This window comes from Athene noctua, chromosome 9, assembly GCF_965140245.1.
Source record: "Athene noctua chromosome 9, bAthNoc1.hap1.1, whole genome shotgun sequence".
Lineage (NCBI taxonomy): Eukaryota > Metazoa > Chordata > Aves > Strigiformes > Strigidae > Athene > Athene noctua.
Genome location: NC_134045.1, coordinates 4,612,296 through 4,628,949, shown reverse-complemented (window position 1 = coordinate 4,628,949; position 16,654 = coordinate 4,612,296). Strand labels below are relative to the sequence as shown.

At 49.1% G+C, this 16,654-nt stretch overlaps 1 protein-coding gene across 4 annotated transcripts; it reads right to left on the bottom strand.

The window, feature by feature from the left end:
- Positions 1-8,630: 8,630 nt before the first annotated feature.
- Positions 8,631-16,653, bottom strand: CIAPIN1 (cytokine induced apoptosis inhibitor 1). Of its 4 annotated transcripts, none has more exons than XM_074913034.1 (9): positions 16,615-16,653; positions 14,505-14,706; positions 14,042-14,194; positions 12,621-12,697; positions 12,176-12,344; positions 11,496-11,569; positions 11,062-11,177; positions 10,482-10,551; positions 8,631-9,921 (listed from the first exon to the last, which is right to left on the bottom strand). In XM_074913034.1, the coding sequence occupies exons 2-9, from the start codon at positions 14,659-14,661 to the stop codon at positions 9,811-9,813; spliced, it is 927 nt and encodes a 308-aa protein (XP_074769135.1). In that variant the 5' UTR covers positions 14,662-14,706; positions 16,615-16,653; the 3' UTR covers positions 8,631-9,810. The 4 variants fall into 4 exon arrangements, with proteins under 4 accessions (XP_074769135.1, XP_074769138.1, XP_074769134.1 ...); XM_074913037.1 differs by lacking the exon at positions 16,615-16,653 and adding an exon at positions 16,441-16,608; XM_074913033.1 differs by lacking the exon at positions 16,615-16,653 and adding an exon at positions 15,908-16,103.
- Between the last annotated feature and the right edge of the window lies 1 nt (position 16,654).

Here is a 16,654-nt window from a genome sequence, read left to right as displayed (position 1 = left end):
CTCACGAGTGCTTCTGTGATGGTTTGTGTGTGCAGGACTCAAATTCTTCACATGTATCATCTTCGGCTTGGCGGCCGGGACGTTTCTTTACATGCCGATAATTGGCCTTCTGCTGTGGCAGTGCAGAAGGAACAGCAAAGGTAAGGCTGAGCCCACCCCAAGACTCCATCTCCTGTGGGAGCCAGTTGGCATCTCCTCCTCACCAGCTGGCCTGGACAAGCCCAGCCTTGGGAGATATCCATCTTCGATAACCTTCTGCTCCTGCTCACTTGGTGTTTCCTGCATGAGTCTGTCCTCCTGGACAAGCTGTCCTGGGGTGAAGAGAAGGTCCACCCTCTGCCCAGCTGCTGGCGAGAGCCTGGTTATGGCACAAGCCATGGTGCAAGTGAAACAGGTCTTGCACATCACCACATTTCCAGACGTTCAGCTCAGCTCCAGCCCTTCCAAAGGCTGTTAAATCCTTGCCAACCCCTCCTGCCCCTTGGCCACCTTCAGAACCAGCCAGGTGCAGAGCTCCATCTTCTTCTGCTACAAAAGCAGGATCAATGCAGGTGTTTTCTTAATTTAATGATCATTATAATTATTTTAACTACTATTTAAACCATGTTTCCTTTTCCAGGAAAGCTCACAAGCAGGCAAGTGGCTGCAGAGAATCAGTTTGGCATGGTAAGCCAGGGAAGGCCTCGCACATATCATTTCCTTTTCCCTGTAGGAAAAAAAAAATAGCTGTTGAATACTCATTTAAAGGATTTCAGAGTAAAATCAGCTTTGCTTTCTGAAAACGTGGTCCTAAACACTTATTAATTCCTGTTAAATAGGGGCTTATGACCTTCTGAATAGGTAGCACCTTTGAGCAAGCAGGATAATGCTTGGGCAGTGCAAATAGTTGTGTCCGTGGAAAAATATTAGCAGGGGAGATGCAGAAGGGAAAGGCAGGGCTCTACTCATTGCTCTCTCTCCTGCAGGCAGCCCCAGTGACAGGGACCGAGGACCTGACCTACGCCAACCTGAAATTTGAAAAGAAGGAGACAAAACCCGCCTCCTCTGATGTTGTTTACACCGAGATCAAACCATCGCAACAACAGCAGAGTGCATAGGATGCCAGTGCTGCCAACGCAGGGGTGGATGTCTCCACTGAGGGAGAGGGCAAATGAGGGAGAGAGAAGGGACAAGCAGCTTGTTGTACACCTGTCGGGGTCATCATTCCTGAAAATAAGGCATTAGCTCATACAGAAATGCAATCTTGGCGACGAAAGCCACCTATTTGCCCCCAAATGGCTGCCACTGTGCTTTACATTCCCCCGGAAGAAGCCATCTCTCGTGGTGAGGACAGGGCTCTTCCAGCTGGTTTTCCCTTTTGTCTTCCCGCAGCCCCAAGCACTGTCAGGCCTTGGCAACTCCTTTCATGGTCTTTGGTCATCGATGGGCTCCTCTAGCAGCTTGGTCTGTGTTTCAGTGATGTCACGGTGGTCCAGGAAGCACTCAGTGTCTCCCTGGTGCTGGACATGCTGGGTGGGGTGGCCATGAGAAGCTCCTTGTGGTGCTGGAAAAGTCCTGGAGTGATTTTCTCCAGAGCAGGTACCTGCTGTGACATAGGTTGAACTTGCAGTAGTTCAATCACTTGAAACACAAGGAGCGGGGATGAAAAGACATCATTTGCTTTGCAGAGGTGCAGTACAAGTACTGCTGCAATGATCTACATGGATCAGCTTCATAGCAGGAGTGGACGGGTATCCTCATGCATGTAGAGCTCTCCTGTAATTTGGAAAAATAAAATAAAAAGTGATGGTTTTGCCCTCAGTGTTTCCAGTTCTATACTGCTGATGGAGACCCAGCTGAAGTCCATCAGAAACAGTCACCAAACCCTGGAGATTTTCTGATTTCCCTACTCAGTCCAGTTTGAGAGTAGCCTGTGGGAGACATCCCCAAAGCAGTGGCAGTGGAGCTCCTGGTGTCAGAGCTCAGGTCATTTGTGGCAGGAAGACAAGGCAAGGCATACAGAAAGGGAGAAATTGGGGAAAACAATCCCAAATATTTGAGGGAACAATCAGTGGAAAAGGGGGTAGGATGTGAGAGTCAAAATATTGAATCAGGGAGGCTCATATAGGCATCACGGTTGCTGGGGGTTGATACCCATGGATGCGGGGAAGAACCAGGCTCCACCAAACTGCAGAACATCCTCTCCAGCCTCTTCCTGGATACCTGCAGTCATGGAGGAGGAGGATCCCTAGGCATGCCCCAGCTTTCCAGGGAAGACCTAAATTAAAGAGGCAGGCACAAAATGCAGCCAAAACCTCAGTGACAGCTCCTGAGGGAGCTGGAGTAGGAACTGGCGTTTGAAGGAGATGTGCCAGGTCTCCTCCTGGCTGCAGAAAGGAAGCAAGGTGGCAGATCTCCAGAACTTCTCAGTGCCTATCACTCCTTGGGGGCTTTTCCTATTTACAGGCCCAGAGGTCCATGGGATTTGGCTTAGAGCAGACACCGCTCAGCCACGGCTCCCACCCTGTCCTCATGGCAAGGAGATCCATTGCTTGTGCTTGAGTGGGACATAAGGGTGGCCATCTTGCACGCTCCTGACGTTGTGCTGGGGCATCCAGGGAGGTTGGAGTGGAACAGAAGTCCAACAAGAGATCAGTGCAGGGTCTGCTGGCCACCTTTTAGTCAACAGTCAGCTGAACATGAGCCAGCAGTGTGCTGAGGTGGCCAAGAAGGCCAAGAGCATCCTGGCTTGTATCAGAAATAGTGTGGCCAGCAGGACTGGGGAAGTGATTGTCTCCCTGTACTCAGCACTGGTGAGGCTGCACCTCAAATACTGTGTTCAGTTTTGGGCCCCTCACTACAGGAAAGACATTGAGGTGCTGGAGTGTGTCCAAAGAAGAGCAACGAAGCTGTGGAGAGTCCAGAGAACAAGTCTTAGAGGAGCAGCTGAGGGAACTGGGGGTGTTTAGCCTGGGGAAAAGGCTGAGGGGAGACCTTATTTCTCCCCACAACTACCTGAAAGGGGTTTGTAGTGAGGTGGGTATCAGTCTGTTCTCCCAAGTAACAAGTGGTAGGATGAGAGGCCTCAAGTTGTGCCAGGGGAGGCTTAGATATTAGGAAAAAATACTTCACCGTAAGTGTTGTCAAGCAGTGGAACAGGCTGCCCAGGGAAGTGGTTGAGTCACCAGCCCAGGAGGTATGTAAAAGACGTGTAGATGCAGTGCTTAGGGAGATGGCTTAGCAGTGTACTTGGCCATGCTGGGTTAAGGGCTGGACTCAATGATCTTAAAGGTCTTTTCCAACCTGAATCATTCTATAATTCTATATAGCCAGGTTGGGTGGCCATTGGACTGGCGCACTGTAGCCCTTCTCATGTTCCTACAGCATGAAATGACCAATGTTGTCATTTTAAGGAGAAAAGGGTTTTAAACAAGCTGACTTCAACTTAGAGGGACTGCTAGTGACTCCAAGAAGAGCTGAGCAGGACATCTGAGACTTGTATTAAAAACCTTGGCTATCCTTTGCGGAGGCAAGAGGGAACGCTTCAGAGGAGGCAAATACAGCTGCAGGTAAGTTCTTCAGCATCCCACTGAAAAGAAGGCCACAAGGAAAGGAAAACCACAAAGGACATGACAGAATGACATGATCACTAAATTGTGGAAGCAAAATCAGAAGGCTAAGGTACAAGATGAGTTAAGACTAGCAAAGTGCTGTAATGGGCTCTGCATTTGCTTAACAGTCTTGAAAAGAAGAGGAAGGAAAAGGAAAAGCTTGACCCATTGCTTCCCCAAGAGAGAATCACTAGCCAATGAGGTGGAGAAAGCTAGGATGGTTGTAGTGCTGCTTTTTGCATCCTCCCTTACACCCAGGGTTAGTGGGGATCAGTCTGGGATAGCCTTTTTAACAAGGAACCAGGAAAGAAGCCATGAAATAGCCTCGGAGCAGTTACATGGGTGAGCAAGAAGTGAAGAAAAGCAGCCAAGGTTGTTTAAGCAACTAGCTGAGACTATCTCTAGAGATCTCAGGGGCTTTAGCAAGTGCAGGCAGGAAGGGTGGGGCCAGTGTCTTTGTCCATCAGCTATTCGTAAAAAGGTGAAGCAGCTATGGCCAGAGCTGAGCCTTTGAATTTGTTCTCAGAAAGATGCTATAACAAGCAGTTAAGCAAGTGTGTGAAGATAAAGCAGTAATAAACACAACACCCTTCTTGCCCCAAACATGGTACATGCCACCTCCATAGGGACAGAGGTCCCCGTGTTGTCCCCATGTGTGCTCAAGGCAGGTGGCTGAGACATCTGTGATGGGTTTCCATGCCAGTGCAGTGTCCTCGCTGCCTCGCAAGCTCTGCTTGCTGCATGGAGGAATCCTGACTCAGACAGAGAAACAAAAGTGCTGCTTCTCCCAGTTCTGTTTGTTGAGGTTTTTTTAAAGGCAGAATAGTAGCAGCAGGCACCTGGGCACATCATGGAGGAACCACCCAACCTGGAGGTACCAGAGGGGTACCAGGAGTGCAGCCAGGGAGGTCTCTGCAGCTCTGTGGGAGCTGCTGCCTGGTGTAGTCTCCAAGCTCCACACTCACTGTGATGGTGCTTTTGGGTGCTGATCGACAAGTCATCAGTGCTGCAGCCACTGCCAGCCCAGTTCCTGCACAGTCCTCAGCCAAGCCTCCAGCAGAAAGGGCTCAGCAGAACGCAAGGTCTTGAGCAAAGCTGCAGCTCTTCTGGAGCACACAGAAGAGGCTTGGCCTCCACCATGCTCCCTGCCTGCTCTAAGAGCTGCAGGAATCCACGTGGGGAAAAACAGGGATGTGACCTGGGTCACAGTGGGAAAACCCAGAAAGAGCAAAGGGAAAAAGACAAAACGAGCCAAGGAGCAGAAACGGATGACTGGGAAAGGATGGGTATGGGTGAGGGTAGCAGTGGGGAGGACTCCAGTATACTTGGATAGCATGAGAAAGAGAAGGAGGTGCCAGCTCAGAAGAGAAGAGAGAAAACAGAAGAGAATTAGAGAAAGAAGAACAGAAAGAGAGAAGTGGAAGTGGAGCAGAAAAACAGAAGGAGAGGAGAGACCAGAAGAGTCACAAGAAAGAGAAAGACACTGGGAGAAAAAAATGGCTCAGGCCAAGGAAGGCTCTGACATTACTTTGCTGTGTGAAAAAGTAGTTAATTTGTTGGGTGATTAATCATATTTCTGCTGGCAAATTCATTGGCCTTTAACAGCTCCAAGGCTCTCAGAGATGTCTGGGCCAGGCACAAGGAGAGGTTTGTTTCCTGCTCTGCAGATGGCACACATCCCGCCCTGTCTTGCACAGCATCTCCTCATCCAGGAGAATTTCTCCAGCAAGGAAAGCTACCAGCAGGCATCACATTCATTTAAGAGCAAAGTAGCACAAGATGCAGAGAAAAGCTTCCTGGTCTTTGCACCCGTGGGCCTCAGAAGGCCATCAATGCAGACATGCTTTTCCCAGCAGGAGGAAAAGCAGCTGCCTGAATTCAAGGGGAGGAAAGCAGGCATGCACACCGAGCCAATGCTGAACTCCACAGCTCTTCAGGCCTCCCTGTCAAAGCCGTGCAAGGGGGCATCCCCGCGATTGAGCACTGAGTCAGGGGTGGGTGTGCTGGGGTGTTTCTCCATGAACAAGCTCCATAGAGCATCTTCTGAACAGGCTCTGGGGTAAAGAACATTCCAAGGACGCTAAGAGAGGCAGGAGAAGGGCAAAAAATGCTGATTTCACCTGTCAAGAGGAACAAGCAGAACAGACCCTCAGCTCTATGACACAGTGCTTGACCTGGCCCTGAAAAACTGGGGTCATTCACCCTGATTCAGTTTTATTGCTGGGGAAGGTTGGAGGAGCCTCCCTAATTATTTTAACCCCCCTTTTTGTAAATTAGACTATTTCTATACCCCCCAGACAATGCTCACCAGGGCTGGGAGGAGCAGCTGACACACTGGGCTTTGCTGCATGCTGGGGTCAGCAGAGCTGGCAGGAGGCCCACCAGGCCAACCTGGGCAGGCACAGCCACTGGAGGGAGGCAGTGGAGCAGAAACGCTGACAAAAAAACCCCTTTGGACATGGCAGGAGATGAGAAACAGCCTATCCAGAGCAAACTGGGTAGGAGAGGCACATCCACCCTGCCTGCACAAGGGCCTCTCCTGGTCCCCTGTAACTCCTCTTGCTTATAACCCAGGACCTACATTCATCAAGTTGGACAGCTTTCTGCTCTTCTGCAGCTGGAAAAAAACCCACATCTGCCATTTTTGTGCTGTACAAGTGGAAATAGGAAGAGGCAAGGTCAGGAAATTCCTATGTCGATGGTCCTGGATTGAACCCTGTGCCCTTGGCCTCTCTTGTCTAGGTGTCGTGGCCCCAGATCCTGTCCCAGTGTGGGTGGGATCCCCAGGGCTGCCCCGGTCCCTAGCTTGGAAGAGGAACAGGATGAGGCTGTCAACAGGCCAGTGAGAGAAGAGGGATGTGACCTACCGCCACCAAGAAGGGGATGAGCAGATGCCCATCTTTGCAGTGCCCAGCCCTCGCGAGTCCTGTTTGCTGGCAGCAAAGCACTCCCCAGGGCAGCGGTGCAGAGGGAACGCTTTCAGAGGGCCATGGATGATGCAGTCCCTCAGAAGAATAAAACCACCTGAATGATGCTTCAAAACCATTGTGCGAAGAGTAAAAGATGCGCCAAGAGTAGAAGATCTCACAAGGAAAAGCATGTGGTAGGAGATAAAGGGCCAACTCCACAACTGGAGTGATGGAAGACAGGCAATGGCCGGATCCAGTGAGGCCTCAGGGGCCTGGCCTAAGGCAGCAGGCACTCGGAGGCCCCAGCTCGCTCTGTGCCACAGCGAGGTGTGAGGTTTAGTCCTTTCTGCTCTCAGCACTCTCGTTTGAGATGCGAGCATGCAGGTCGGTCCCGCACTCCCCATGGGCTGTCCCTGGTGCTGTGTCCAACCCTGGTCACTCAGGGGCAGGGTGGCTTCAGCTGCCTGGAGCAAGGAGCTTCAAGGAACACAGGGACAGGTCAGCTACTGGGAGGAAAATCAGAGAAGTTTCACTGAAAATGGCTGAAGTGACTTAACCCTGCGGCAGGGCATGTTTAAAGTGTCCACGGGAGACCCTCGTAGAATTGTCTTGTCGCAGAGCTGGCTCAACAGCACGTCAGGACTGGAATCGCATCTGCTGAGTTCAGTTAATCCTCCTTCAGCACGTCCCTTCAGCCCCCTTCCCACCACCCCAGCTGCAAGGTGCTGAGCTCTTCTCCCTGGTACCCTGGGTCACCTGGGAACGGCTCAAAGCTGCACCAGGGGAGGTTCACACCAGGCATTAGGCAGCATTTTTTACCAAGAGGGTGGTCAAACCCTGGAACAGGCTTTCTGAAGAGGTGGTTGATGTCCCAAGCCTGTTAGTGTTTTAAGAGGCATTTGGACAATGCTCTTAATAACAAGCTTTAACTTCTGGTCAGCCCCACATTGGTCAGGCAGTTGGACCAAGTGACCACTGCAGGTCCCTTACAACTGAAATAGTCTACTGTAGGCAGAGCCTCAGCTCGCTCAGCCCCTAGGGACAAGTGACACCCTCTGAAGCACAGGGCAGGCGGCCAGACAAGAGGACAAGGGGTGGAAGGAAAAGGGGAGAGCAGGCAGGGTGGCTGGAGGCTGTAGCAGACAAGGGAAGGGGATTAAAGGATAAATGCTCTTCAAAACCAGCCTGACAGGAGCATATTCCCAACCAGCTGATGCTCCACTACCAAACTGTCACCCTTTGAGGGCCTCTTGCATAGCAAGAGTGAGGAACTATTTAAAGAGAACAAGATTATATAGCCTTAACCATCATTATCTGAACTCCGCAATATCTGAAAGTGTTTCCAGCTTGTTTAAATTCCATTTGAGTGAATCACTGTAAAACAAAAGCTTCTGATGCCTTCTCCCTCTCTTATCTTATTTACTCCTGAAAGGAAAGCAGAGTTCAAGTTTAGAGCTGCCTTTATCGAGAACCTTTCACATGGAGACATGCAGAGCTCTAACCTTCTGCTACAAGTGAGGCTGAAAAAAAAGCATAGGTGTGCAGAGGCTTTTACCCATTTCTTTAGATCACAGGACGGAAGCGCTAACAAGTTTGTGGGACCCGAGGTTTATCACAAGATTTGTGTCTCCTTGGGAGTTGTTCTTGCTGATGACAGAGGCAGGGACTCACTCGGGTGAGGAAGGGGTCTGGGAAAGCTGTGCTCTCACTGGAGGGCAGCCGTCCCTCTACATACAAGCTTGGAGGTCTCTGTTGCTGCCAGTCCCTCACGTGCCTCTCTGGCTCCCAGGTAAATACCGAGTACTACACAGCTCACACTGCATCGCCTGCCCCTTGATCCACACAGGGTGATTTGCACACCTCGAGGACTCCCTCCCTCCTCTCCCTGCAAGCCACCTTCTCCTTACTCAGCCAGGAAAAAGCCTCTTTCTGAAATCTAGGCCAAATAAAAAAATTAATCTAGGCAGCTTCTTTCTGTTCTTTCCACTGTGCATCAAGTATTGAAGTCATGTCATCAGTGGAACAACTTATGGAGAGCTCCAAGATGCAACCCAACATTTTAATGGTTCCAGAAATCACCATGAGGCTAAGTAATAGGAGAGACGTGCTTAGAACACCACTAATACCAGTCTCAACACAAATGCTTTATTATTAGTCACTTTTATTTCAAGGACAGAACATCCTTTCACCCCAGCTCCCTCTGTGAGTTCAGTGTGTAACTCAGGAAGCACAACAAGTAGTCACATCCTCTAGAGCAAGAGCTCCAAACAAGGCAATCCCTGCCCAGGCTTTGGGTTTTCCTCCTCTCCCTCCCTGGGTGAGAAGCAAGAACGACACAGAATGTGAACAGCTCCCCCATCCCACACCTGCATGGATGCTTCACTAGCAGTAATGATGCAAATAAATAAAGAGCAGTCAGTATCTTGTCGAGCAGAAGACAGTGACCACAGATCATCTAGAAATTAAGTTATTGCTATGTACTTACTTAATGGACACTGCAGGTAACTCACTTGGTAACCACCAAGAGAGGTGACAGTCTCAGTTTATCCTTGTGTTACCAGTTGCTGTTGGACAGAAAGGAGTGGGAGGACAAGACAGATCTTGTTTAATCTGTTCCCTGCCTTAGGGGCCTGAGTTTTCTCAGTGGGACTGAATCTTTGTTATTTGGACGGAAATAGGTGGGGGCAGGGGATATCATGGGCAGGCTCCCAAAACACTTGGAAATTCATCACACCTGCCAGACTTTACCAAGGAGTTCACATATGCTGCAAAGAGCATGTACTGCTAAGTGTACTCATTGCTCCTGACTTCCAACAGGAGCTGCTGAGCCACCTTCACTTGGTAAGAAATGCAGGTTAAAATTTCAAAAAGAGCAGGAGCCCAATGCCACCTTGAAAGCTGAGCCAGAGCTACTGATTCATCAGGGAAAAATCAAAACAAATTAGAGCTATACAACATATGCATGGGAAGTACCTGTCCTGCCACAAGCACATGAGGTCAACCTGACATTTGATTCTACTTCCCTCTGCTGGTGGGACGTGCAGTGACGGTCAGCGTCCCAGTATTAAATCAAGGCAGCTAAAACAAGGTGTAACACAAAGTCTAATACACATGAGACCACTTGTCACCAAAGATTATCAGGTTGATTAAAAGTGATGAGCTCACAGCAGTGTCAGTGCCCACCGTGTCCCTTCCCACAGGAGTACTGGCTGGAGAGCGTGAGTTTGAGAGGATCAGGAGGACTGCAGGAAGAACCTCAGACTGATGGAGAAGCAGAGGAGTCCTTCACAGGACAGCCAGAGAAGTCTTTGTTAAGCATCATGCAGCTGGTTCTCTTTCAGGAGAATCTTCTCCCCAGGCTTGAAGGCAGGCATCCCCAGGTAAGGGCAGCTGGCGCAGCGGAACGCATCCCCCAGGTAGCACTGGCAAGAGAATGAAAAGCACCTTCTGTAAGCAGGGGCAAATTCCAGTTCTCTCCCCCTGTGATATGGTTTTTCCAGCTTAAGAAATTACATGCTCCTCAGCATCTACTGGCACAGAAACTGCTTCCCTTCTACCCTCCTCTCAACACAGGTCTGGTTAGCAGAGCTGCGCAGGGCAGGCGGCCCACAGGGAAGAAGCAAGTTTCTGCTCCAGCTGGTGTGCCCAGGTGTGGCTGCAAGCTGGGCTTAGGCAGCCCCTAACTGCCCCCAGGTCCCCCTGGGCTCCTATGATGTGATCCTCCCGTAGTAGAGCCCCGGAAACACACGAGCAGGGAGGGAAAGCTTCCCTGGCCACACCACCTCCTACACAGGTGGCACTGGAACAGGCAGCACACACTGACAGGGAGCAGTGGGCACAGAGCAGCAGGGTGAAGTATTTGGAAGCAAATCCCGGTATTTGGAAGCAGTAAACCAGCTTAGGGAGCAGTCACTAGAACACAGTTTTTGGACACAAGTCATGTACTGCAAACCACAGTACAGAAACAAAAAAGAATATTTACATTTCCACAGGCAGATTTGGGCTGAGAGCTCTTCTTTTCCTGCTCCAACTCTTCAGCCAGGCCACATGTGCTGTAGAAAAATAAAGAAGTCACCTGCATCTTTCTGCCTAAAGGCTGTGAGTCACCAACACTTGTTCCAGCCCTATTCACACACGACAGCCCTCGCTCTCTCTGTCACACGACACAGCTGACTCTGGGACTCTCACTTCGTTCTTCAACACCATGGTTGGTGTAACAAGTGTTGAAACACACTCCAAGTTTTAACTGAGTGGGAAATGACTCTACAGCACTTGCGTGCTATTTCTCCTTGAAATCTGAAAACACAGGGTTTTGGTCAAGGCTGCACAAATTGTGCCTCCACCTTCAAAAAGACTGTTAATCATACCAGTGTGGTGATTTGTAGCAGTTTTGGTATGGCTAGTCAGTTCTCACTGTATTTGGATTTACATTCAGAGAGACATGAACCAAGAAAATTATACTCTGAAGAACAGCAAAGTGTCTACAACCTTTTTAAAAAATCCCTTCAACTCTAAGGGTTTAATGTTCAAAGGTTCACCAATATACTAATCCCATTACTGACCAGTTCTTGCAGGCCTTCTTTTTGCCCATTTCTTTGCAGGATGGAGCTCTGAGGGATGATGGATCTGGCTTTTTCAAATCCTCCGAATCCAACAGCTCATCAGAGTCCAGAAGATCCTGAAAATACACCATGGAAGATAACATGAAAAAACCCGATTTGTCAGAATGACATTGCTGTGTTATGTTCAAAGAAATGGTGCTATCTGCAGTCCTAGCATTAAAGTGCTGCAGTTGTGCCCTCTTACCCGTGTCTCCTCTCTGCCCTCACCACACCTCTGGGCTCTCAAAATCTCACATAGTAGATGAGATATTTTGCCCTGGGGATGCCTTTCTACCTCTTGAGTTGTAAAGCTTCCCAGTAGGCATGACAAACTATTTAGAATAGGAAAGAAGAGAGAGAAGGAACAGCAAAGTCTCACAAACAAAACCAGATACCATCTCTTCATCATTCATATCGCTGGCAGAGAGCGTCCACAGCTTGGCGGCGGCTGGGTCCACAGAGGGTTTCCCTGAAGCCAAAACAAAGGAAGAAACAGTAGTTACTGAAGCCTTTTCCCCATCTGCAGGAGAGCTGAGCACGCACACGACCAATGTGGTCAAGCAGTGCCCGTTTATTACAACTAAAAGCCCTTTTATAATGTTCTCCGGCACACGTGAGTAACATGCAGTACAAGTCCTCAAGACTGGACAGTTAACTTAGCCCGCGCTTTAAACCTTCTTATGATTGGATAAAAGGTGCCACATCAGCCGTGCCAGGCTGCCTGCCCTGTGGAACTTCCTCTTCCGTCCCAACCCCTTCCAAGGGTTGTTTGTCTCATCAAGTTTCTCCCCCCTCATTCAGGGTCACGTCCTTATCGCATTCTTGCTCAGGCTGAGGCTCTTATCAGTCTTGTTCTCACGCAGGATTGCTCATATGGCCATTCTCTTACAAAAAGTCCTCTTGAATCCCAACACCCATCTACTCCCAACAAATAGAGTTCAAACAACTTTGGAAAGCCCCGCTTCACAGGTTTTTACTGTAGTACTCCCTACCCCAGAGCTGTCTCCCTATTTCAAGGGATACTTATCACCGAGAGGGCCGGCAATCCAGGCATTTAGCACACACTGCTCCTTACCTGAAGGACCAGGTTTCTTGGCAAAGGAAAGTTTAAGCTGACTTGAGGATCCCACTTCAAAATTGGGCTTCCTGCCTTCTATCTGAACAATGAGAAGGTCATCACCTTGGTAACCCAAATGCTTTTGGACTGACTGGGCCTCCTCTGGGGTCAATGCTTCCTTTTGCAGCTGCAATGTAAGATTTTTAGGTTAACCTCATGCAGAACCCCTTATTCCAGCACCCAGTCCAGCATTCCGGTGAACACAGACAATCAATATTTTCAGTCCTAAAGAAAAGCACTACATTTGCAGTAACTAAAGTTTGTGGCAGGCAGTGTTCATGCACATTTACAGTAAACCAGGACAGCTAAACACCTTGTCACCCAGCAAGTCCCCAGGAATCACCATCCACATGTCAAGGTAATTGCAGGAAGGAGTTTCTGGAAGCAGTTAGTACATACATACCTCTTTCACTTCCACCAACCCAGACAGAGTCAGAGCTGTGGGGAGTTTGGCCGCTGTCTTGATTCTGCTGTTGTTTCCTGCATGATACAAAAGCAGGAAGTAGGAGGAGGTAAGAACAAAAATAGAGGTCACTAAGAGCTTTAGAAGGAAGTACTCAAGCCAAACCTCTGCTTTAAAGTTGGGCCCTTTCCAGTTGACAGCAGGAACAAACCAGAAAGAGCATCAGCAGCTTGTTCATTAAAATAACAGCCCAGGATGACAAAGCCGTTCCAGCTTCAGATGTGTTCTATATATGCCAAAACTTTCTTCAACCCAATTTACACCAACCAAAAAAAAAGGAAACAAAAAACCACCCCAAAACCCAAACAACAAAATCTCCCAAGTGAATAACTCATGAAGTTTTCAAACCATGGACTCCTAAATGAACATTATATTCAGAATCACAACATTCAGGATGTTCTCATAGGCAAAAGCTACTACTATCACTGTTTAATCAAAAACTCATTACAGGCTTCTTCTCTTGGGCACAATATTGTGCTGAACAAAGTTAATTCACACTCTCTCACTAGTCCCATTTGCACTTTGTTCCAAGTCCACCAAATTCCAGCCTGTCAGATGTGACTTTGGAAAAAAGAAACCTCATCTATTCCAGACTGTGAGTGTTCTTTGTTCTTCCCCAGAAGTGTTCTCCCTGCCCCTGAAGTACCACTTGCACCATAGAGCCACTGTCAGCTTCAAAGCACTGGCAAATCTTCCCAATCTGAAGAAGGCGTTTCCACTGCCACTTACAGCACCATCTTCAGCACTGTAGATTGTGTCAATAGAAACATCGTCAGCATAGATGTTTCTGTTCTTATCACGTGGCATATTATTTCCCACTTCCATCCTGAACTAGTTCCCTATGCCTGTAAAGTCTGAATGCAGGTCAAGTATAAGACAGATAAATAATCTCGTGTTGACCTCCTCATGTGCTCCTCCAGCTGTCCCAGCTCTGGCTTTACTCTTTAAACTTAGCCCAAACACTTCTACCTTTTCAGGATAACTATTTCTTGGCTGACTTCTGGGACAGCCTCTCTCAGCATTTGTCACCAGTTTTTAAAACCGCTTCAGAAGCTCCTCAGAAACACAACATCTGCAACTATTTAAGATTACATGCTCTAGAAGAAGACCAGTGGCCACTGAGCTTTTCAGCGTAGTGTCGGAACAAGCCTACCCAGCACCTCTGACACAAGGAGAGTGACTGCAAACATCTCTGACAGCTACCAGTTTAAACCCAGGATAAAAACCTTGCTGTTCAGGTTAGTGTGTCAGAATAAAAATCTCTGAATGTCGGTCAGGGTTCCTGCCCTTTCCATTTCAGCCTAGTCCTCACAAGAATTGCTATGCTGCCGTGAAGGCAAGGCTGATGCGGATTCTCTCACCTGGTGCTGTAACCACTGGTTCTTTCAGGAGGACACGGCCCCCTGGCTTAAGTATCCGAGCTATTTCTGCCAGTACCTCTGCACTGTGCTGTGCTGTACTGCCTGGTACCACACCAGAGAGAATGACATCGAAACTGGACTCCCTGTGAGCCGCTGAAAAGAAAAAGTGGAAGATGGTACAATTTTGCACATATATACAAACAGCTTTGCTTAATACATCAGTTACATTCCCCTCCTCACTCCTCCTGCTTCCATACAACAGCAATAACCAATTAAAGACAGCAGTCATGGGAAGCACAAGCAGGGTGTATCACTTCCTTTGCTGTACTGCCAGCAGTAAGAGTTCGCTGTAGGTGCTATCTTTGTTCTGAATGCTGACTTACAAACTAGGGAAGATGTCAGCTCACACAACAGAAGCACCCTCTCCCTTTAAGCAAAACTGAAAAATTAAGCTAATTCTTACACTGAGACAGCTGGTCAATGTTTTCCACAGAGACACGATTATCGGGTCCCACCAGTGTCTGAATTTTATCAACCAAATCCTTCAGGGCTTCAACCGGTGAGGAGCTGTCCCAGATGATGGCCACGCGCTGGCCTGGCACAACTCCATACTCCCCCATTTCCACAGCAGCAGCAAACCTGACAGTGGCAGAGAGAGGAACAGGCTGGGGGAAGACAGAGAGGAAGAGTAAGTGCCAAGCGCAGCATGAACCTCTGTGGACTGTGACTTAAGCACAGAGCATCAATTCATTTTAATAAATGAGGATTATTTTCTGGAGACAGGCACTTGTCTTAACACGACATTAAGAAATCACTACACTTAAGGGCATAATTCAGTCCCTCTCCAGTTCAGAGACTAATTTTGCAGGGAGACCGCAAGCCATGCTTAAAACCAAAAAAACCCCACAATTTACCTGCTTTCCTTAAAGATTTGAAAAGAAACATACACAGGATTTCTGGATTTCCAGACTACTGACAACTATTTGACATTAAACACTGCCTTCTCTCTCCCACTCAGGACATGACCTAGCAGTAAATGAGAAGAAAAAAAAAGTACCTTTCAGCATTCAAGATTGAGGCTCTTTCAGCTCTTATCATTGGTGGTGCTGAATGAGCAGTTACACAGAGGGAGGAGGGGAACAGAATGTGTAGTGAAGTGACAGTTTTGAAAAAATCTGTCTGCACTGATATTTTACAAAAGCCTGTATTCCTGACAGAGTCCAAAGAAAATCTGCACTATAGAAGTGTTACAACAGTATCATACCATCCCCTGTACACATAGCAGCACCAGCTACTGAAACAGATTATAGAAACGGCTGGAAAAGCCCTTGGTTGGAAAACAGATTACAGTTGGAAAAGCCCTTGAAGCTCCTCCAGTCCAACCATGAACCTCACCCTGACCGTTCCTAACCCCACCAGATCCCTCAGCGCTGGGTCAACCCGACTCTTCAACCCCTCCAGGGATGGGGACTCCCCCCCTGCCCTGGGCAGCCCATTCCAACGCCCAACAGCCCCTTCTGCACAGAAATCCTTCCTCAGAGCCAGCCTGACCCTGCCCTGGGCAGCTTGAGGCCGTTCCTTCTGGGCCTGGCGCTGGCTCCTTGGTTCAAGAGATCATCCCCCCTCTCTGCACCCTCCTGTCAGGGAGTTGTAGAGGGCCATGAGGTCTCCCCTCAGTCTCCTCTTCTTCAGGCTAATTCATATAATAATTTCAAGACCATTCAGAGCCCAAACTACATCAACAACAACACCAGCCTGCATCACTCCCTCGAGATGCAATCTAAAGAAAGCAGGAAGCTACTGTAGTCCTCAAACACATGACATTACCCCTGCCTTCAGTTAGTGTCAAAGCTGGTAGTTAGTTACCATTAAAGCATGCAGTCACGTTCCTGATGGGATGAGGAGGAGGATATTTTTCCGCTCTTATGTTTTCCAGTAGTAGGTGGAATATATATGAGCAAAGACAGCAACGAGGCGCTCTCCTCCATTGCTGCACAGAGGGTCATGGTCAGCCGGGACCAGGCTGCTCTGTGCCACGCCAGGGAGGAGGCCCAAGGGCTGCGCCGGAGCAGACACTGGGCTGGCGGGGAGGAGAAGGCCTTATCTTAATGTCACACACATTTAAGAGGCCTTGAGGATTACGACTGCCCAAAACAGGGCAAGAAAGGAGCATTAAACATTATTACAGGTTTTCAGCTTGCATAGATTAAAAAGCTACAGGATACAGCTAGTCAAAACTTTAAGTCAAAGCGTCCTGAGCGCTCCGCACCCTCCGGCACAGGGCGAGTGGCTTCCAGCGGCCCAGGACGCAATCCCAGGCTGCAGGCAGCGGCTGCGCTGGCCCTACAGCGCCTCACCGCCTTCAACACATCCCCTCACACAGACAGCGCAGAACAAACCTCCAAACCGCCGAGCCGGGAACAGCTGAACGGGGACAAGGAACGAGACACGTGAGAGAACTTCACACAGGAACTCCGCGGCCACCTCGAAGGAGGCCTCAGGAGAGAGTTTTTATGGGGAAAAAGGGGAGTCTCGGCCAGCACGGGGGCTCCCCCCGCCCCGGCCCCACTCACCTCCGCACGCGCCCGGCCCAGCTCTGACGCCGTCCCCGCC